This window comes from Centruroides sculpturatus, unplaced genomic scaffold (assembly GCF_000671375.1).
Source record: "Centruroides sculpturatus isolate CEXI.00-Female unplaced genomic scaffold, Cexi_2.0 scaffold943, whole genome shotgun sequence".
Lineage (NCBI taxonomy): Eukaryota > Metazoa > Arthropoda > Arachnida > Scorpiones > Buthidae > Centruroides > Centruroides sculpturatus.
Window position 1 is genome coordinate 219,047 of NW_019385262.1, and position 24,024 is coordinate 243,070.

Here is a 24,024-nt window from a genome sequence, read left to right on the forward strand (position 1 = left end):
TTCGAATTGATAAAACATCATAATATTTATTTTTATATAAATTTTAATTTTCACAAAAGATGCTAAAAACTTTGCCAGCTAGTGCACGTGTAAACAGAAACGTCATACAAATTAATGAATAGAAAAATAGAAAGAAACCACATTCCGTTGCCATATTGATTACAACTTGGCTAAGGCCAAGAAAATAAACTACATGCTGCTAAAATGTGCTAGGTGCACCTGGGGACTAAATAATAAAGCATATAAAACTCTATATAATGGGGCAATACAACTAATGCAACTTTATGTGGCCTCTGGTTGTGGTCATGTAACTAGTAAAAATTCAGTAGCGAGTTCGGTAAATTACTCTCTCTTTAAAGCCAGTTTGACGTCAAAATTTCAAAGTGCTGCAGAACTGTTATTCCTAATGCCTCTCTGATACTAGCAGAGTCCCTTCCTTTGCCACTATGTATTGTAGAAAAGGTTCTAAACTATTACATCAGAACTACAAACGTCAAGGCTCAACAACGGTTTCTACTCCTATCTACAACTGTTCATATGCTACCACATTACAATTACTTTACTATCTCTGCTGATCATCATCCTATAAACAAAGTTATTTGGTGCCATCTGCTTCCTCCATGGATAATCATGCAGACATTAATATCTACACAGATGGGTCCATAAGCTCCCTTCTGTATCTTCCTCCAAACTGACATATTTTGCCAAAAATATGTTAGAAGGTACAGATACCTCCCACATACCTCCATCTATCAAGCTGAAGAAGATGCTGACTACCAAGCTGTTCAGTGGGCCACTACACTACCAAACAAAACTCTATCAACAATTAATGATTCTCAGTCTGTCCTAAAAGCTGTATTAAATCCCAATTTCAATAGCAATAAAATCACATATATCCAGCACCATATTAAAAATCTTGTAAATAAGATAACTTTTATATTTTTCCTGGCCATACTGGCATACTAGGAAATGAAAAAGCCGACTTTGAGGCTAAGTCAGCTGCAAAGGACACTGATTTGGACTACACTCGCATCCCTCTCTCACACAGCAGCCTTAAAAATTATCATGAAAACACTATGCAAAAGTTGAATCAGTAAAAGTAGTTGAGCATTAAAACTGGTAGAATAACAAGACTTTATTCTCTTAGTGTCGAATGCGGGTTCTCATCACTACTTAGAGATTTAACATTTGCTACTGCTCAACTACTTACTGAGCATGGAATTTTAGAAGCTACCTGGCGATGTATAACTGGGCAGAAGCTGCTTGTTTCTTTTGCTCTACAGAAAACCTAGACACCATCGACCATAAGATCTATCATTGTCCAATTTAAGATCAAGATAGACTTATTCTGAAATTAGAAATTTTTATGCTCGGTTTTGGGTAGCCGTGTCCACTCGATAAGCTTGTTCAGAAACCACTGTTTGATGCTTTTTACAATTATGTTCAAAAAAATATGGAAGAAAAGACTATTTATAATTTCTAGTTTTACATTTTAGTTTTCACTAAAAGCCTAATACTAATTTTATGTTTACTTTGCATTGTGTAATTTGGTTTATGTATTCTTACTGTTATACACCCATAAGAGTGGTGCACTTATTTTAATGAAATGGATGAGAAAATCAAATAAAGAAGGTGAAATTGCTAGGAAGATTTTTGTTCAAAAGTGGAGGAAAAATCTCAATATGTAATTGGTTCCTTCATACAAGCTAAAGAAAACCCACTGAGGAGGGAAATATTATAATTTCCAAAATGCATCTGGGTGAAATAAAGTTGTTGATTGGCTAGTATTTTTGGAGTTTGTGGATGTGATAATTCCTAGAAAATAACAGTGTTTGAACTGATTACATATTGAGATTTAAAAAAATAAATAGAAGCAAAAAGGATAAATTATGGAGGAGAAATGGTTGAAGAAGAAGAATGAAAGTGACATATAATACAATAATTTAATTATGAGAATTTATATGATTTTTGAGAGATGTTACCATCTGTTCCATTTGTGTTTAAATAACTTCGTAAAATAATAAACTGAATTTGAATTATTCACAATACTACTGTTATTATAACTAATCATTGTATAATATCAACATATATCACATTTTCATAATAAGATTATTGTGTATATATATATATATTTTTGTAAATGAGAAAAAATTGAATCAAATCATTAAATTTTAAATTTACATATTATCTATTTTCAAAGCATATTTAATTAACTTTCTTAAATGTGCAAAATCTTTAATATTTCATATATCAATATTTTGAAAAATGATTACAAAATTTAAATTAAGAATATGAATTTCAGTATAATTTCTATTTACAAATTTTCTCATTCCAGTGACTAATACTCAGCCACAGAACAATACAATGCAAGAACTTTTTAATAAGGTAAAAATTGCATTGATTGATTTTTACAAAGATTTTTATAATTTACTTCTTATTTTTTATGGAAAAATGTATAATTCAGTCCTCAGCATTAAAATTTAAATTATCAAGTTATATAGATTGATCCACTACTCAAAAACCTTATACACTGCAGCCATATTTATTAGTAAATTCAGAATTTGCTGATAAATATGGCTGCAGTGTATAAGTTTTTGAGTAGTGGATCTTTGGTATGAAATGCAGTCTATGAAGAGATTATATAGATTGATTTTAATAAATAAATATATATTTATATATATTGAATTTGATAAATAAATAATTTGTTAAACAAATATATACATATATTTATTTTTTTCATTACCAAACTCATATTTTATGCCCTTTATGTAGTATCATCATCAAATCAGTCTGATGCTTTAAGAATAAATTCCAATCAGTTTTACAGTTGGTTACCTGACCATTATTTTTTAGTGAAGTAATGTACAGTGTATATAGTAGATTGGTAATTCATATATACAATAAAACCTCTCCAAATGGGACACTTGTAGTACAAACAAAATGTGTCCCAGTTGTGAGGTGACCACACTAGTGGATTAATTCACATATTTAATTAATAAGTTCAGTTATATATTGCTGCAGGAAAAAACTATTGATTGAAATGGAGGTATTGTAACACAACAGGTTTTACATTTTTGAGTTTAATTTGAAAAATTGCAGACCTATAAATTCCCATGGTCATTTGTCCATTGTCTGTCCTTAACCTATCCCATGTTAAAATTTTTCTCCATTGCTTGTTGTGCCGTGTTGAATTTTTGTCAATGTTGCCTAACGAAAATTACACATTTTTGAAAAAATAATCGTATTATCCAAAATTATTTTTTTGTTTAGCACAAACAAAATAATATATTACTAATTGTAAAAACAAAAAAAATTATATTTCGGAAGTTAGTTTCAATATAAAAATTATAACAACTAGTTAAGCAACATCTAGTTTTAAAAACATTCCGATGCTGAAATGAGATATCTTGGGTCCACAGGTCAAGGTCATTAGGTCTCAATCCAAAATATGTCGGGAATACCAGAGAGTAGGTTAATCTCTAGAACAGAGTTAGACTGATGGAAATCTTAGGGGCAGGAGGCCCCAATTAACTATATACGAACTTGCGATACAAACTGGAAGTCATATTATTTCAATTCTAAACTTTTTCTCCTGAAAGCAGTTAATAGGTGATCAGTGCAAATATATTGCTAACAGGAAAACTATGATGTACTGAGACAAACCACTACTAATTTGACATGGAAAGCATATATTTTATATTAAATAAATTAAATATATGATTAAAAATTGCAGCTTGGCATTGTGACAATATCACAATAAATAATTGCTGGTTACATTAATTTTATTACACATCAAGTTGGTGACTAGGGATTGCTTTAGACTGGGGGTGTCCAACCCTGCAACCTGCGGGCCGCATGTGGCCCAATAAACGCGTAAACAAAACTGACAAATTTTTTATTTATCTATTTATTTCAACAGCATAAACCTCAAAAAAAGTTTCACAAAGCCATAAAACTTTATACATATACTGTTAGGATGGCTAGTTTTTTAGAAAATTTTTGGCTACAAACATTAAAAACATCTGGCAACACTGATCCTTTTTTTTCCTTTCCACTCAAACTCGACTTATATCTCTTGTTTTTCTTTGTGAAACAAATTATATTATTTTCAAAATTTATTTAATAGCTGTTTCTTTTTAAGACAAGTAAGTAAATATATATTATTTTTATTAGTTTTAAATAACTAATTACGGTATTTTCAATTTACCCTTTAGCATGGGGGTAAATTGAACAACTCAACAAAAAACAGTTTCTAAGAAAAGGAAATATATCGATGAGAAAAGGTTATTTAATGAGAATATTTTTTTCTTGAGATGAAAAGTGAGGCACACTGCCTAATTTGTTGTGTTTCAATACCTGTCTTCAAAGAGTATAATTTGAGTAGGCATTATGCACAAAAACATGCTTCCAAATTCAATGCATATCAAGGAATGTGTCACAAAGACCAAGTAATGGTACTGAAAAAAGGTCTTATATCTCAATGAAAGGTTTTTAGCAACATTACAACTTGGACAGAATCCATTCAGGTTAGTTTTGTAGTTGCAAATTTAATTGCCAAAAACTCAAAACCATTTTCGAATGGCAAGTTTATTAAGGAATGCATAGAAAGTGTTGCAGATATAATTTGTCCAGACAAGAAAAGTGATATTTCTAAAATCAGTTTGACTCATCAAACTACTGTCAGGAGAATTGACGATCTCAGGAAATATATTGAAAGTGATTTGGAAAGTAAAGCCCGTGGGTTTACATTTTATTCTTTGGCCATGGATGAAAGTACTGATGCTACTGATACTGTTCAATTTGCCATTTTTATTAGAGGTATTAATGACAAATATAGTGTAACTGAAGAAATGCTCTCATTAGTGCCATTAATTAAAAGACATGACAAAATCAAGAGATTTATATGAAGCAGTGAAAAACATTAATGCGATTTTCTTTATCCCTTTCCAATATATCTGGTATAATTATGGATGGGGCCCCAGCTATGATAGGTAAAAAAGAAGGGCTTGTAAAATTAATAGAAAAACGATGTCATTGCTGTTAAAAATTCTTGTTTGATTAAGTACCATTGCATACTACACCAAGAAATTTATGCGGAAAAGCTTTGAAAATGGATTGAGTTATGCAAATAATTGTAAAATCTGTGCCAGAACTTGACAATGCCAACTGGCTTGCACATTTAGCATTTTTGGTAGATTTGACTGATCATTTAAATTACTTAAACATGTATCTTCAGGGGAAAAACCAATTTATCAGTGCAATGTTTCAAATCATAAACACATTCCAGGTAAAACTGAAATTATGGCAGGCCCAATTAAATGCAAATAACTTTTAGCATTTTAACATGTTGTTCAAACATATTCCTAAAAAAGGGAAAAAATATGCGGCCTTACTTTTCGATTTGATACAAGAATTTGAAAATGTATTTTTGGAAAAATAATCTCAATTTTTGTATTTTTGCGACTCCATTGACAGTCAATATAGTAATGCTGCCAGTAACTTTTCAAATGGAATGCATAGAGTTGCAATCTGACATCCAACTTAAAGAGAAATTTGATCACATCTTTTTGTTTGACTTTTATAAATCATACCTACCCAGAGACATATATCCCGCACTGCACAGTCATGCATTATTCATGTCATTGTTTGGAAGCACCTACATATGTGAACAACTATTTTCAAGAATGAAGCATACTTAGTGTAAAATTAGAACCAAAGTATCGAATGAACACCTTGAGGGCTGCCTGAGAATTGCAACCACTTCAATCGAACCAGATATTGACGCATTAGTTTCTCAATAACAATGCCAAATGCCACATTAGTTTTATGATTTGGACTTATACATAAAATGTATAAAATGATGCCAAACAAATTCCATGTTCTGTATTTATAATGAAAAAAGTTCTAATACATTTTAAATACTTAAATATGAAAACTATATATTTTACGTTTTTTTTTCTCTTAAGCTAGTTGTGGCCCAAAACTTCATAATTTCTTCCAATGTAGACCAGAGAAACTGAAAGGTTGGACACCCCTGCTTTAGACCTTTTACTGTACATTCAGCTATATTTTTTTCAACACATGGTTTCATATAGAACACCACCACCATTTGAGCATCTGTGTGTGCAAATGCATACCTTTTTAAATGGATGATGTACTGCAGTGCATCTTGGTGGTTTGGTGGTGCTGATTAAATTTCTTCTCTCATTTCATCTTCATCATCCTCTGATGAATCTTCAATATTCATGTTGATGTTCAGAATGTTGCTTAAGATGATTTCAAGATCTTCACCGCTATCATCATGAACTTCTAGTATATCATCAAATAATGATAGTGTTGTAGGATCTGTAACTACTGTTGATGCCAAAACATCTGGCAGAGCTTTCACCTCCTCAATTTCTTGTTCCAGTGAATTTGTTTATTTCTTGGTCAAGTGTGGGTCTGAATCCTACATGCACAAAACATTTTCGAATTGAATTAAAAAATTCAATTATAAAACATAAGACTATGAAATCTCATATCTTTTTCTTCATAGAAAAACAAGTTAAATGATTATTATGTCAGAAACCTAAGGAGGGATTAAGTAAAATTTAATGCAAAATGCATTTCTGTTTATAAAGGAAAAGAATAAAACAGGGATGCACAACCTTTTCTGAAGAAGGGCCAAATTAGGATTAAGTTTACTGACTGGGGACCGGACCTCCAAGTGATGGACCTCCAAGATTAATGCGATGTCTGATGCAATTTGCGAGATTCTTTGTTGTATCGTCATGTGGTTAAGACTGATTGTTTGAAAACACTGTCTTCTCAGGACACATCTCACTTGCGATGATAAGACACTTTTTTATCATATCGCCATCTGTGAAAGGTTTCCCATTCTTGGCTATTAAAGCAGATATTTCTAGGCTGGCTTCAACAGCCGCATCCAATTCTCCAGATTGTTTCTTGAACACATTTTGTTGGCTGATTAGTGATCGTCGTAACGATTCGATTTTCCGTTTGCGTTCCGTACCTTGCAGAAGGAAATCCTTGTGTTGGCTTTCATGATGTCGCTTCAGGTTGAATTCTTTTGGCACTGCTATTGTTCCATTGCACAAAAGGCAAATAATGCTGTTGTTCTGTTGCACAAAACAGTACTTGTTAGTCCACACTTCCACTTCTTGAAACTGATGATTCTCGCGATTGACCTTGCGTTTAATGCCCGGCGCCATACTGTTCACTCTGCAAAACAATGTCTCATTGTGCCGAAAATTCTGAGGCCCGCAACAAATCATGTTTGAGATAAGGCAAGCTAGACTACCACGTGCTTTGTTCTGTATCCACTCTGACCAAAGACTAAAGAGGCGGGGACAGAAGACTATTACGCACACGTGGCCAGGCAGGTCTTAATTCGTTCGACCCCTGTCCGGGCGTCTCCACCATTTCTCAGAATTTGTGAGTCAGATCGTCAACATGCCAGGTGCAGGACACTAATCCATCATAAATGTGGTTACCATTCTTACCTAAATTATATTTATGGCCCGTCAGTTTTACCCCCGTGTTCAGAAATGAATCAAAAGTGATTAACAAAGTGCAGTGGAAAATCTGAATATTTTAAATATAATTATTAAAATTGCGATATCTCGTTTCAAATTGGCACTAGAATCAATCTGTTTTTTTTTCTGTCCTAAATATATCACAGTTTACGACTGTTAAATTTCAAATAAAATTTATTTCAATTTTACAATAAATGGTAAAAAAACTCACTTTGTTATAAATTCTTTTAAATGTCAAAATGATGTGAATATAAGCCATAATGTTTTAAGCTCAGTCATATGATTTGCACTTTGGCACTTTAACTGTTGTGACTTCATATAAATTCAACTTCAAAATACAGCCACAAGTGAGAGAGAGAGAGAGAGAGAGAGTTTACAAATGTTTGCACATGGTATTTACCTGAAGATCACTCTCTTGATTTGGGTCCTTTTTCGGTGGAGACACGTCCTTGGTGGGTACTTGGGGTCGTTGGCTATTGGTGATTAAGCTTCTGATCACTGGCTATTGGAGGAGCATCAGCAGCAAAGTGTATGTGAGTGTACACACATGACCAACCTTTGAGGATGGACAAACTCTCTGTCACGTCATTGGACCTTCTCCTTTATTTGGGGTCCTCCCCTCGCAACTTTTGTCCTTTTTTGGAAAAATTGTCCTCCACATCCAATGGTAATTTTGCATTTGATTCCTAGTGACACATTTGATGTGTTACCCCCAAACAAAGAAGCAAGTCCATGGGAGAGGATGTAATCATATCTGTAGCAATCATTTTTTTTTTTTTTTTGAAATTTTGTCAAGTCCAGCCTGAAACATTATAGTTAGAATTCAATTCTTCAATAAAATGTGTTAAGAGAAAAATGGTATTTACAATGTTATGGCATTGCATGCTTCATTTATTGAAATTAATTTTTTGATTGTTAGGTAAAATCTCGTAATAAACAACCCCCTTCCAATGATGCCAAATTGAAATTATTACTTTTCTGGAATGGAAACAAGCTTTAGGTTGTGGCACTGGCAGATCACCTGGTTTACACCAAAATCTCTTGCCATTTTTTATTGCCTGTTGTTAATCACTTTAAAAATGGATCATCATCATGTTTTAAAAGTGAATCACAAACAGAAACACACTCAATAAGGTTTCATCATTAACTTATGGGAACCCAAACATTATAATGGGGAGTGCATCCAAGGATATTTTTTAAAGTGTTGGCTATCTTTTGTGTTGTTTTATGATGATCATTTTGGATTGAAGTCACTGTGGTCTCATCTTCTATGGTTGAGGACCATCCTGATCAAGGTGCATCAGCAAGAGAAAAATTGCCTGCCTTAAATTTCGCAAATGAGTTCTGGCATGTTTGATCAGTAACTGCATCCTCCCCATATACAGTGCAAATATTCTTTTGAGTTTTTGTTGCATGCTTCTCTTTTTGGAAATAATATAGCATGAGATGTCAAAAATGCACCTTCTTATCTTCCATTTTAATGTGCTTTTTTCTTAAAAGATAATGGAATTTAGAAAAATAGCTATTACTAGACTTATGTATTAAATATTCAAATATATGTAATGCCTATCTAAACAAGTTAAAATGTGATAAGCACAACAGCGATGACACAAATGACTGATTATGTATATGCCCGAACAAACTTTTATTTCAATCCTATATATGTAAGACTAAGAGTAAAGTTTAAGTAAGAGTTCTTTAAATTAAAGTTTAAAGAATGACATATTGTTCTTTCTCAAACAAACAAGATAAAAAGAGACTGCTTTGCTTTTTAAAAAATTAATACTTTCACATTTATTAGGTCTATCTTTGGGACTTTGATTTTTAAATAAGCAAAGAAAAATCAGAAGGATGGGAAACATTTTAAGCATGAACCATAATTTTAATTTTGAATTTTAACTGTTTTCTAGTTAATAGAATTTATTTTGTTTGATAATTTTTTTTTAATTATTTTAAAATTTTGTAATTTGTTTGAATTCTGTTTTATATTCCTTATATTGGACTTAAAATGAAAAAATTTCCTGGTGTAAATTAATTTCAAATGATTAACACTTGAGAATCCTATGAATAAAATATATATAATAATAATAAATGTATAAATATAATAAATATAAAACATTTTTTATGTGAACATATTATAATCAAAAAATAATAATCTTTTTAAATGTAGTAAATTGTGATAAATTTTCTTGCCAAAACAAAAATTTCTGTATCAGAATTCATTTATTGTAGGCAAATTAAAGATACTTTTATCAGTCAGCTGATGCAATCATAATTTGCACATCACAAAACATACAAGTTAAAATATAGTTATTAAACGTATAATGGACATCTCAAAGACTGATGAGTTAATATATAGTTATTAAACTTTGCTTAGTGTAATTACAACCCATGGCAAAAAGTATTTGAACATGATGTAAGAAAATAAAATCATTTAGTTTGAGCTCATTTTTCAAGAAAATAAAAATTTAATGTTTGAAACAAAAATATACATTTTATTCATAGGATTATCAAGTGTGAATCATTTGAAATTAATCAAATGAATAAACCAAACCATTTCCCAGAAAACAGTTTTTATGTAAAGGAGTATTGGAAAAAGTTTTTGAACACACAAGAAGATGGAAAAGGTATTCAAACAGTGTTCTAAATGTACAGATTTGAGCATTCTAATTTGAATTGAAGAAACCATTAGCTGTAAAAAGATATGTTTGCATCATTTTCTAAGTAAACAGTGATATTTTACACTGTCTTTGCTTAAACAATGACCCCAATCAAATAATTTAGTAATGTTTGTTTGTCGCAACAGAACACCCCCTTAGGCAGATTGCCTAAGGGAGATGCCTTCTGGGAGGTCTTTTTAGGCCCCTATTTAGGCGCTACAGATGTGGGGGAAACCCGGAAAATTCCATGTGGCCAGCCTGTCTGAACATGGCGCGAACCCACAACCAAACTCCCAGTGTTCAGGGAATGAAGACAAATGGGCCAAATTTAGTAATGATGTGAGAAAACAAATTACAGTAGAACCTCAATTATCCGGACTAATTGGGGATGAAGGTAGTCCGGATAAGGAAAAATTCGGATAATCGAAACAAATACTTTAATTTGTCTTTTAATGATAATACAAGACGTTTTCTTTTCGATGACATATCGGTAATATTAAAAGTAAATACTGTATTTAAATCGTGATCAAATTTTCAAGAAACAAACGTTCGTATTGAATTTGGACTACTACTGACCAATGCTAACAGACTACCTATTGTTTAAAAGGCCCTCTGGTGACGCAAGAAGACGGATTTTATAAAATAAAAAGCAGTTGAAACTGCATTTTTGTGAATAAAAATTTGACAAACTATTTATCGTTTTATGATGATTAAAATTTTTTCTTTGCATTTGCGGCTTTTAAGTAATGCATAAACCTTCGAGGTGCGAGGTCGTAGTGTTCGAGGTTTGAGGCGTAGGCGGTGGCCCACGTTGCCCATGCCTTACACCGTCCTTGGTCATAGAAATGATGTAATTTGAAAATAAAATTATTAATAAATACGTATGTCAAGTTATATTTTTATTACGGCGCAAAATATATTTAAGAGTTTACGGCCACTGTGCCAGGTGATACGTTGTAGAAACAAAAAAAGTTATACATTCCATCACGTATATAAACAATATCGTAATTTGTCAAGTGCAAATCAGCAAATTTGTAAAATTTTTGTTTATTTTGAACAATCCGGATAATCGAGGTTCTACTGTAAAGCTACCAGGTGGAAAAACCAAAGAGAAGTTGCAATGTGTGTTGGTGTGATGCTAGGATGTAAATTACACTTAGAAAAAGTTTAAAGGCACAGGGGACAAAAAAGATCATGTAAGAAGTGGTTTTCCTAAAAATCAGTAAGGCTCAAGATCACCTATTGAAAAAATATGTTTAAAAAATCAAAAAATTTCTTCCAAACAAATGAATACAGGATGGAAGAAAAATAAAATAAAATGTTTGTCATAGAACAGTAAGAAATAGACTGAATGACATGAAATTTTTAATTGAAAGCCAAAATAAAATTTTTTTCTGACCAAGAAGCAAAAAACAATTGTTTAAAATGGTGAAGACAGCATAAAAATTATATCATAAAAGACTAGGAAAAGGTTATTTGTAAAGATGAGAGTTATTTATTCTTTGGATGTGGTGGTGATGCAGGAAAATTCAATTGCAGATGCCCAGATGAGAAATTTAAGGAAGACTGCCTAAATAGGAACATTCAGTTTCCAACAAGTTTAATGATTCAGAGCTGCATATCAGCTATTGAATCTGGAAATATATATATTTTTAATCAGACTATAACAGCAAAAGTGTATGAGGAAATTTTAGAATTGTTTATAATTCTAACAATCAAAGATCACTTTGGTAATGCTGCTGGTGTTTTTCAGGATGATAGTGCTACTTGCCATCAAGCCAAATGAAATAAAGAATATCTAAAACTTAAGGACCTGCAAATAACCCAGATTTAAACCCTATTGAAAATTAATGGCCAAATTAAAGACAAAATCACTCTAAAAATATTTCAGATGGTCACCATTTTTATTTAGTGTTCTAGAACAAATCATAGACAGCTGGACCTTCCTTTTTAGGCTATGTGACTGCCTACATTTGAAAAAGTTCCTTAAAAAACACAAAAAACCAATAAAGATTAAAAGAATTCTTCTTTAAAATTGGAATGGTAAATCTTACGACGTCTTGTTAGTTCATCCTTGTCCATTCGGGTTTCTGGCTCCTTTTATCTACTGAGGATTAGCACTGACAAATGCAGATTATGCCAAGATATTCCTCTGGTGACAAATTTTAACGATATATTTGAATTTCCATCAGATGAATAATTATTTTTGCACAAATATGATTTGTTCTAGAACATTAAATAAAAATGGTGATTGTCTGAAATATTTTTAGAGCAACTTTGTCTTTAATTTGTGCAAAAATAATTATTCATCCAACGGAAATTCAAATTTATGGGCAAAGTTGAAAATGCTAGTTGATATTAATAAAGATGAACTTAAAGAAGCCATTAAAATTAACTGATGTAAAATAACTTCAGAAACTTTCAAAGAATTAATTTTGAAAGTGCCAAGATACATAAAAGATGTAATGAGATTAAGTGGAAGGCCAACAAAATATTAATTTCTATTATTTTGCATGTAATCCTTTTATTATTATTGTTGTTCAGTTACTTTTTTCCAACTTCGTGTATGTTCAAAAACTTTTTTTAATACAGGTATACCTCGACTTACGTCGTTTCGAGTTACGTCGTTCCCGATTATACGTCGTTTGTCAAAAAAGTATATGGAAAACTAAAAATCAAGTTTAAGTCATTTTATTCGACTTTACGTCAGTCCGTCACAAATATTGAAGTCGTAATATCACTAGAAAAATGTTTAAAGCACATAAAATCATATTAAATATATATACATTTACAAGTATGTACTGTATTTACAGTACATGCATTCGTAAATTTAGATGACTTTTTTCTGTACTATATTAAAAACTAAAATTTATTTGTTTGTAAGCTTAAAATAGATCCTTATTAACCATACATTATTAAAAATGCATTAATAAATAAAATACAGAACCAGAATTGGCAATTTATGGTTTAGCCTAGTGACAAGTAGATTTGGAGACAAGTAAATTCGACTTACGTCGTTTTTCTACTTAAGTCGTTTTCCTGGAACCAATTACCGACGTAAGGCGAGGTATACCTGTACTCCTTTATGTAAAAATTTCTGAAAATTATTTCTCTTGTGTAACAATTTCATGCGATCTTAAACCACTAAAATAATAAATTTTCAGTTTATTTTTACATGCTTTTCATTTATAAATATATACTATATTTCTAGAGGAGACAAAAATTTTCTCTTGGATAACAACATTAAGAACTTTCATCATTCATCAAAAACAAAAATATTTAATTGCTTTATTTAATGTAATATTAAAAAATTTTGTTAATTTAAAATTATTTCAATTATTGTATTCATTCAATTTACAAGATACAGAGTTTCAATATTTTAATTCTTGTTTTGATAGAAACCAGTTGTATCAGCAGAGCAACAAAATCTTGATCTCAGTGAACAAATGTTAAGTCTATTTAGTAATGCCAATAATTTACAGCAATATTTGTTGAAACTTTCAGAGATTAAAGAACAGAATTCAGGTAAATATTTTCTCTCATTATATTAATTTTATATTTAGAAATAGTTTATTGTTTAATAATAGTTGTAATAAGTTGTGAATTTTTTAATGAATAATGATTAAAACAAGAAGCTACTCATTACTGAAATACATTTTGTTACTTATATGTAGTATAGTAATTCTCTGAAATAGTTTTTAATTATCATGCGTAATAGGTGATTGTAATTAAAGTACTTTTATTCAATATTGTCTAGAGAGAGATGTCACAGTCTAAATTCTATCAAATCTGAAATGGGGATGTTTTAGTATATGCAGAATTCATTTTTGTAAAAAAAAAAGTTAGTATCGAAACTTTCTATAATGGCAGTTTTTGTACTGCAAGCAAAAAACTATGCTTTAAGTGTTCTCATAACCAAAAATTATATGCATTAAGATCTGGTGAAAGTAGGAAACAATGACTAACAAATAACTATTATTAGTGAAATGTTGCTGCCAAAGCAGCTATGTACAGTACCATCTTATATGAAAGTAACTGATTTAAGGCATTGTTGCAGTTGAAGTGTGACAAATGTTGAGCATTTCTGTGTGTCTGGATCATCACAGAGCATGTCACAGGCCCATTTGGAACTAGCTTCTTTGAATAAATCCAAGAATAAATGTGACTGTGAATCCACATCAGATTGACTTCAGGCTAACCTAGTGAAATCTGCTGAATAAGATGATGGTTTTCTGTAGCTTAAATGTGACAATTATGGTTGTTCACTGATGACAAATATGGTCATTTGTCAAGATGAAAGCATACTTTGTTGCTTCACTGCATCTTTGTACCATAATACATCCACTTTCATTCTGGTAACAGTGTTGCCACCTTTTCAAAATTGCTGACCCAAACATTTTAAAACTAGGATGTTATACTGAGGCATGCACGTTGTAGGAAACAATATGAGGCATGCACAGTGTCATTTTACAGCCAAGAACTGAACAATGCGCATGCCAGTTTTAAATCAGTTAGGGACTTGCATTGAAACAAACTTAATATTTGCAAAATACTCGCAAATGTTTTTATAAATTTGTTACTTCATAATTTCACAATTTCTACAAAAACCAGACAAATTAATAATTAATCCAGACCATGAATTTAAAGCTGGCTTATCCTGGTGAAAACCAGTCTGGTGGCAACACTACTGGTAAGAAAGGTCAATGCAAAATTCAACCTGGTTTTCCTGTTGGTAGCAAGCAACTGCTGGTTATGGCCGATCTTATACTGATAACAATTCATTAACTTTCTTGGTACCTTTCATATTGAGCCATAAGATCACTTGACTGTTTCACTTTCACTACTGGAACTTGTAACATTATTCATTGACTGTTCAACATCTGTAGTGACATCTTCAATGACTCATGAAGTGATAACTTTGAGCTCTTGACTGAGTGGAGTTTCCTTGGATTGGGTGATCATTCTCCTGAGAGCTTGAGTCTTCGGCACAAATTCTTACAATGATGAAATTTCTGAAGTGCATCCACGGCACTGTAGCAGAAAGAATGACATTCAACAGTTGTAGCTATCTTTGCTAAAATACATTTTTAAGCAAAGAAAACTGCTTTTTCATTGCTCGCAATATCAAAAGTACAAAAGTAGCGAGTTATGAATGCCTTCTGCGTGTCCCAAAATGTCACTATAACAAATTTAGTTGCATTTGGACTTCTAAATACTGTACAGTAGCTCTAGACAGTATTGAATAGGATACTTTAATTATAATCATTAGATATAGAATAAAGACATTTTTAAAAAGAAATAATTTTTAAATTATATTTTATGAAAATAAAAGTCATGTAGTAATCATTCGACAGTAAAAAATAAATGAAAAAAAAAGCAATTTTAAAATTAATATTAGTTTGATTTCAGTGATTTATGTTAAGTTAAATGGTTTTATATCAGACTGAAGATTTTTTTAACAGCATTCAAAAATAAATAAAACAAACTTATTTCACAAACTAATAGGAGAAAAAATCAACTAAATAAAAACGCAAATTGTCTTAATATTTAAAATTTTGTAAGATAATTATTGATAAAAATATATCTAAAACAATGATTTAAATAAGAGTATATTAGTGTAGAAAGTTGTGAAAACTGATGATTCAACAATTAAGTATTTTGAATGTAGAAAAGTTTCTCTGTGAATATTGTCCAGAATGAGTTGATCTATATTTATTGCTAAACTATTAAATTTTCAAAATATAATAGCAAGAGGTTAAAAGCTTTTCTATTGTAATAATAATTTTATCTGTAGAAATTTTTCTATCTTCTCATCCTCCTCCTTCCCTTCTTCTCTTCCCTCTCTATCCTCTATTTAACAATAGACAATGGCCATACACAAAGTGTTCTGCCTGCTAAACACTTTGTGTATGGCCAGTCTTTCATTAAATAAATAAATATCTGTAGAAATTGCTTGATACATTTATTTGATTTATTTTGCACATGATCAAATGTTTTGTATCTAAGCATATTTCTTCTGCAGTCAAAATATTTAATGATTTTATAATATTTACCATTTAACTAGTTTATTAGACACAAGCAACTTACTGAATTCTCTATTACTAATTGTATTATAATATAAGAATTTCTAAAAACATAATAGAAAAATTTTGTAATTATGTATATGTAAATAATTGTTTGATTATAAATATTTTTCGATAATTGCAATGTTTATATAATTTAAATTGTCATTAGGAAAATGTAAATTCACTTTCTTAGACAATTTAATGTAATAATAAGTCTGAGGATTATGATTAAATTGTGATTTCGGTATTATACAATAGACTTTGCTTTATGGTTACCTGTTCAAGAAACTTCATTATACCATGAAAATATAAAAATGAAATAAAAATACATTATTTTCTGAGATCTTGAAACAAATCATCAAAAGTTGAAATGTTCATTATAGAATTAAGCAATATTTTCCAAAGGATGATTTTTATAATGGAAATATTAATATTATATAAAATACAAAATGGATATTAAAATGTGATAACTTTTTCCTAATTTTTTTTCTTAAAGATGACTGTTTACCTTTTTTTTTAATCATCATTTTAAACATTTTGATAAATGTAAGTTACCCAAATGATTTTGTTTTCATCACTAGTTGGTTGATCTGTCATGCTCATCTAAGTGATTCAACTGACAGCAGTTGTCATTCCATTGTAAAGTAAATATACAATAGACATATTTCATTTTATTATGAAGATTGTCGTGTAGTGATTTGATCATATGCTGAACAAAATGTAAAGCAAGAGTCCATTGTATAAATTGTTACTAAATATTTATTTACTTTAGGTATATATTATGTACATGTGTAAAATATTGACAATAAAAAATATTTACATTCCTAGGAATATTGCAATTCAAATCAAGTTTTGTTTAACTTTAGAATACCAATTTCAGAAATAATACTATGATTTTGAAATGTTTTTAGCCATTGCTATACTCTTCTCGAATTGCACTTTCAAAAATAACTACACTTTACCAACCTTTAACTTGCAGTCTATTTTATTAATGCAAATTAATTGACCTTTATCGGAATCAAACAATTTTTCAATTTATGACAAACGAAACCCCTAGATTACGTTAATAAAATAGACTGCATGAAAGGTTGGTAAAGTGTAGCCATTGCTATATTTTAGAAATCATATATTGCTAAAATATATAATGCAAAAGAATCAATTTTTCTGGGAAATTTCCTTATTTTATACTTTTCTTTTAGCTTTCTAAAACAATATATTCATATTGTGTGTAATTTATTTAATTTATTCTTGTAAATATGAAACCACTAAAAATCTTAAAATAAATCCAGCTAAAGTCCTTTAACTAATTTTTAATTAAAAATAGAGTTAATTAATTAATTCCAATTGTTAAATAGTTGTTTAGTATTCTAAGGTTGAAATGCACTTGATTTGGTAACTATTATTTTTAATACAGTAGATTATAAATATAATACAGATGCATTGCAAGATAATTTAATTAATCAATGATTTTTGTAAGTTTACAAAAATTATTGATTAAAATATGGGAAATACCCATCTATCAAATGTAAATGAAAATTCCCAAATTAAATATTGCAAAATATAGCTGTTGGATGACTATTGAACTGCAGATTTTTCAAGTCTTCCCAGTATTCTGATAACCAAACCAAATTTAATTGGTAGACGATGTTGGATTATTTATTCTAAATCGTAAGCATAATGCTTACCAAGCTATTTACCAGATACACCAAAATTTAAAGCTAACGTTATATTAAGATTACTATTAGTTGTATATTTGTTTGTTTTCTTCAAAAGATATAAATCAGTATTAAATGTACAGTTCTCAAATGAATGTTTTATAAAATTATCTTGCAATACACTTATATTTTCTGATTTTGTTAATTAATTACAGCATGATTTTTTAAGTCTTCCCGAATGTATATTTGAAATATTTAAAAAAATGAAATGCTGAAATTCAGACACTATTGATTTCATTTTTGATCAACCGTAAAAGCATAAAATGAAGAAAGTTTTATTTTAGCAGAGAAAACATATTCTTGTGACAAATGTGATCGAGTATTTACGACTCCGTCTGCCCTAACTCATCACAGCCGCAATCACTGGAACGAAACAAAGGAAAAGAAGTATAAATGCCATTTTTGTTCCTACGTCACTACCAGTTCAAGTAATCTAAGTAGTCATATGGAAACTCATATCGAAGAGAAACCACAAACCTGTTTACTATGTGGAAAAATATTTACTAATTCTGCCACATTGAAGCATCACATGGAGTTTCACAGTACAGATTGCCCTCATACATGCGGTATCTGTGGGAAAAATTTCAAAGATCCGAACAGTTTAAACGCTCACATACTCCAGCAGCACGTTAAAGACAATTTTGTGTGTCCGCAATGCGGTAAATCATTTGCAAATATCAGGGAGCTTTATAAACACGAAGAAGTTCACAATAGTCAAAAAGTTTATAAATGTCCTTATTGTGAACTCTCTTTTTCGGAGAGTGGAAGTTTCCAAAACCACGTGGTTAATACTCACACTCAGGATTTAAATCACAAACATAAGATTTGTGATAAACCTATTGTTTTTCCGACCAACTTGCAAGATCAGCTTCGTATTTTGCAAAAAGAAAAAAAATGATACGGGTATCTTATTTGCTTTCTACATTGGTTTAGATTGTTATTTCATAAAAGCTAAATTTTTCATTTCATGCTATATAATTTTTAATGCTGTTTTTAATAGCTATATAGTAATATTTTATTGGTAAGTAAATGTGATTGAATATTTTTCAATTGCGATTGTAACTTTTTGTAATATTTACAAAAAGTTAATCAATATAATATCTGATTGCAGCAATTAAAAACTGTTTCTATGCAGAAGAATTGAGAAACGGCCCAAAGAAATAGAACCGCATCCTATCTTTTAAATGCCGATGTATGCAGTAACTTCTTGCTATTTCTGTCCATGTTTCCATAAATGACGCTAATTATACGGAATTGTAGATAAAAAGGAAAAAATAGCTGTGTCGTATATTTAGCCTTAAATACTACTATATTGTTGTTGTCTGCCGACGACGTACGTCAGAGGCAGCTCTAGTTGTACGAACAACATACTTCTGACATGCCCGAGTATTTAATGGTGCAATTGATCACATTATAAATCTACTCTGGCCAATAGAATCTCCTATAAACTGCCAGAAGCAGTTGCTATCACTGTTAATGTGAATTGTTACATGCTACATAACTTCTGGTGCTTGTTGGATTAATTTTTTTTATAAACATTATATAAATAAAATAAAAATATAAATAAATATATATAAATAAATAAATGAATATAAATAAAATAAATAAATAAATATATATATATATATATACAGTATATATATCTGTTGTGATCATATGTAACTTCTGTATAATTGTTTTGATCTGTGAAACATTTCTGTCCATTAGTGATAAGAAAACAAAATTGCTATAGAGTAGAGTGACAGTAGGCAGTAGTTGATGTGGGGCTGATGGTGAATTAAATAGAATTGTTTCTAGTGATTGTAACTTCAGTAGAATAGATCATAGAATGAAATTGTTTTGTAAGCTTTTTACTTTAAAACCAAGTATTTACTATATTTTCCAGGTTGAAATATAATTACTTTATTTTAACATTATATATAATTATTAATTAATATCGATATTAAGTATATTTTATTGGAAATTTATTGATCAAGAGGTAATATTAGTTCCTAGTGTAATTAAAGGACAGCATTCAATTTATTGTACTTGTTTTGTTGCAAAAATTCCACATCATTTTGATAAACAAATATGCCAAAATGAAAACATTTTAGAAAAGTATACAGACAAAAAAGCAGCTTATTATATTGTCTGCGTAGTTTTCTAGTGCGATGTGGTTTTATAATAGTATTTTTGTTTTGTAAAAGTGTTTTATTCAGGAATTTTAAAACTCATTCTGCACATTTGTCAAAATACTCTGGCGTCCTACAACAATGTGATATTATTTACAATGACTGTACAATTATCAAATTCAGGTAACTACAACTGTTCAGAAGTATTGAAATATTTTAAAGTACAACATTATATTGTTCGAGAAATATATATATTAGTTCAATTGTGGTTTGTACTAGCAATTGATTTAATTGTATAACAGTAGATATATGTATCAAAAACAAAGGAAATAAAACATGTGCATTTTGGTGAAGAAGGAATCATTTTGACTAATTTTACACGTACGGTATTTATAATTTTCTTTAATTAACTCGGCTTAATTTTACTTTATTTCATAAAAAAGAATCCGCACCAGCCGGAATAGATCGTTCTAGCAAACACGTATAATTAAAGGAATTAGCATGATTTTACGAAATAAGATTGTTTCTCTGTACTGTAGTAACTGATTATTGTTAATATAGGGAAAAAATAAGAAATTGAATTAATTTTGATAAGCATTGGAGCTATAGCATTTGTTACATAAAACAATTTATTTCTCATTCGTACGGTAAGTGACGTGCCAGATGACTTCTCCTTAGTGCCCCTTTGGGTACCACCCGTGTTCGAGACGCTGCAACTACGCGATACGGGTTCGTCCTTGGCCACTTTAGTTGAACGGACCGAAAGAGACAATTTTTTAACGTTAACTTACTGAATAAAATCACCTACCGTAACCTAAAACGAGCCTAACCAGACAACTAAAGCTAACAACCCTAATCTAATTTAACCTAACCGGAAACCAAGCTAAGAGACCCTAATCTAACTTACAACTGGGACTAACCGAATTCAGACAGAAAATAAGAATTAAAATACAAAGTTGAAAACCGAAAGTCGAAACAAAGCGAGGGAAAGCTAATTGCCATCGATCCGGAGATACACATAAAATACCTAAGAATCAAAAAGAAAGAAGGCAAGCACGTTTCTTAACCATCTTTGTGTGATTTCTCCCGCTGCGTCGATAGAGTGCGGTAAGTCCTCCCTAGAGTCTAAAGTTAGCGCCGACGAGGCACCACCCGTCTTATCGATACAATGTACGACGCCAATATTTTTCTACGTATAAAGTAATAATTGTCGTTATTATTGCAAAATTACAATATGACGTAATAAAGAAGACCGAATCGTCTTTAATAAACACGGGAAAGTTTTCCTCCGTCGGACTACAATTTTCGGTTAAAGCGCCGGCCTCCCCGATTTTTGACCGAAAGAAACGTATAAAAGATTTTATCCGTGCCAAGTTTTTGCGCTTAAATATTAAAAATTCGCCGATATCCGGAGTGGAATTACGCGGTTTGTTTTACTACGGTGCTTACGTGGGCGATAAACCCCCGCAACCGGAACTAACGGGGACCGAGGTTATTTCGGCCAGCGGGTGTTTTCTCCTACCGGAAGGCAGCTCCGTGTCGAATTTCGCCGCGGTACTCGGGTAATATAACGGGGATGTGGATTATAATTTCCTTATAATCGCTTTATCGTCGAGAAACGTTAAATTACCGGGAGATATTTTTACTTAAAATTTAAAAAAAATACCGAAAGGTTTTTCCAGAAAATTGTCGGGTATTGTCCGTACACGTAAATCGGAAATGGTAATTAAGCTTAGTTTTTCGCAGCGCCGTTTACTTTTATGTTTCGACACGACATACTCCTAAGATAAAAGACTGGTTAATTTCTCCGACGCCACCTCGTATTCCGCTTTCATCGTTATTGGTACGATCCGAAGACGTAGATAACTTACGGTCGGGGCGTAGTTATTAGAGAGGTTGCGGCCGACGTTTTCGTCGTCTTTCTGTAAGCCTATAATTTTGACAATGGTGTTTGGAACGTCGAGCACGATTCCATCGAAATTCCAAACACGCGTTGTTAAACTTATAGGCGTACGGGAAGACGACGCTGAACGTCCGACGTACACGTTTTCGCCACCTCTCTATTCTTTGGCCAAGGTTTCGGACCGATGCGACGTAAATGGGAAATCGAGGTCGAGGAGGGTGGAGTCGACTTTCGTTTTCCTTCGGCCGTGGCCAAGATCGAGGTCGTTTGGCTGGCGCGCGCCGGAATGCCCGGACCTTTGGTTTACGCGCAATCGAGTTTCGTTACGTTTAATTATAAAAAAGCGCGCCGCGCGGATGCCGTCACCTTGGCTTAACTCTAGAAAGCTCTACTTGGGCCAAAAATCTTTATTATAAACGTGGCCTTGGCCGGACAGTGGCGGAGTGGTCCGGTGTCGCTCGTTCCGGTTAAAAGGAAAATGATCAAAGCTGTCGGTAAATAAATAAGTTCTACCCGTCTTATCTGCCACAACAAACTTTATTGTCCTCCGCTTAATACGTAAGGTGTATATTTTTCCCGGCTAATGCTTAAATCGATATTTTGACAGATTTTTAACCGCCCGATGAAAATATAAATTTGATTCGGCTCGGTCTATTGGTTTAGTCCGTATTCGCCGATGGGCGGGACGAGAACCGTAAACTTTATTTATTTATTTTCCCAAAAGACACTGTGGCCAGGTTGGCCTTTTACAAGCATCTTAATAGCAAATCAACAAAAATATTTACTATTCGGAAGTAAAAAATAAAGATAATTATTTTAGCTAAATTTCGAAATATATCGATTAATTTCCATTATAACTCCATCGGTGTATTTTTACCATACGGGTGCAAGAGCCAGACTGCTCCTTACGAATAAATACAGTTCGGTACATTTTCCGGTCCGCACGGATAAAATACTAAATAAATTGTATTGATAAAATGTAAGCGTTTAAAAGCCTTTAATTGTAGGAAAGGAATTATTTCCATCGACAAAGGGCGGAAATCGCGAAATTCTCTCCTCTTCTCTTTCTCCTTATTTTTAAAATAGAGTTTATCGACGTCCGGATACATCAAAATGTACCAATTGTAAAATCGTATTACTTTCTTTAATAACGGTCTCGGTAGGTTGTAAATAGGTGTAATTGCTTTCTTTATTTTCATTCTACAAATATAAATTTTAACAAGAGATTTCCGTTTATATTAAAGCCTTTGTCTACGTAATTTTTAATATTTTCGCCTTTTAACTGCGGTTTTAGATATTTGGGGAATCGATCTTTGGCGGCGGAAGTGCTTATTCCGGACGAAACTCGTCCCCGAGAATGGGGGAAAGAGCGGCGAATTTCGTCTGTCCTTCCTCCATTACCGATTCTGCGAAATAACGTAAAGTCCGGTGGACGCCTCGGGGGCCGAATCCGGCTCCGTTTAGGTCGGTCGAGGACGGGAGGAAAGGGTTGGGATTCCTTCCGCCGGGAATTAACCGCGAAAATTTCGTTTAAAAGAAACCAAACGTCCGAGGTTAGTTACGTAACGTAATTTGCAAATCGCGGTAGAAACGCATTTTCCACTCGAACCACGACGGGAAGAATGGAAAGGAAGCCCCCGGACCTACCAGATAATAATGGGCAAAAATGGCGGGCGTTTGCTAAATACCGGAAGGAAAGGCGGAAGTAAATCCCGGCCCGGCGCGTTAATTGTCCGGTGAATTAGTAGAAAGCGCGGGGGGACTCGTTCCGGAAGAAAGTCGATATTCCTTCCGGTCGGGCCGCCGGTTTATTTTAATTATTTTCTTCCAATAACTGTTTTTAATAAAGCTGTGGATCTCTCTTTTTTCTGGCTCCTCCCACGGCCACTTTCTAAAAGTTCTTTGTTTTCGAAAAACGAAATTAAACGCCGTAAATTCGATTTTATTTAATCGGGTGACATCTCGCCTCCCGATCCTGCATATTTCCGGTATAATTCGGTTACCCTTTTAAAATTTCCGTCACGGGTTATTCGAT

General features: G+C 31.9%; 1 protein-coding gene across 6 annotated transcripts in view; it reads left to right on the forward strand.

The window, feature by feature from the left end:
- The window catches only part of LOC111636844 (gastrula zinc finger protein XlCGF26.1-like), a 97,819-nt gene extending 77,197 nt beyond the window's left edge, over nt 1-20,622 (forward strand). Inside the window, exons 5-7 of one of the 6 annotated variants that reach the window (XM_023382226.1) lie at nt 2,336-2,385; nt 13,594-13,720; nt 18,263-20,622. In XM_023382226.1, coding sequence (XP_023237994.1) covers nt 2,336-2,385; nt 13,594-13,720; nt 18,263-18,873 — 788 coding nt within the window. In that variant the 3' untranslated portion in view covers nt 18,874-20,622. The other 5 variants (XM_023382224.1, XM_023382228.1, XM_023382227.1 and 2 more) reach the window with 5 other exon arrangements.
- The last annotated feature ends 3,402 nt before the right edge of the window (nt 20,623-24,024 follow it).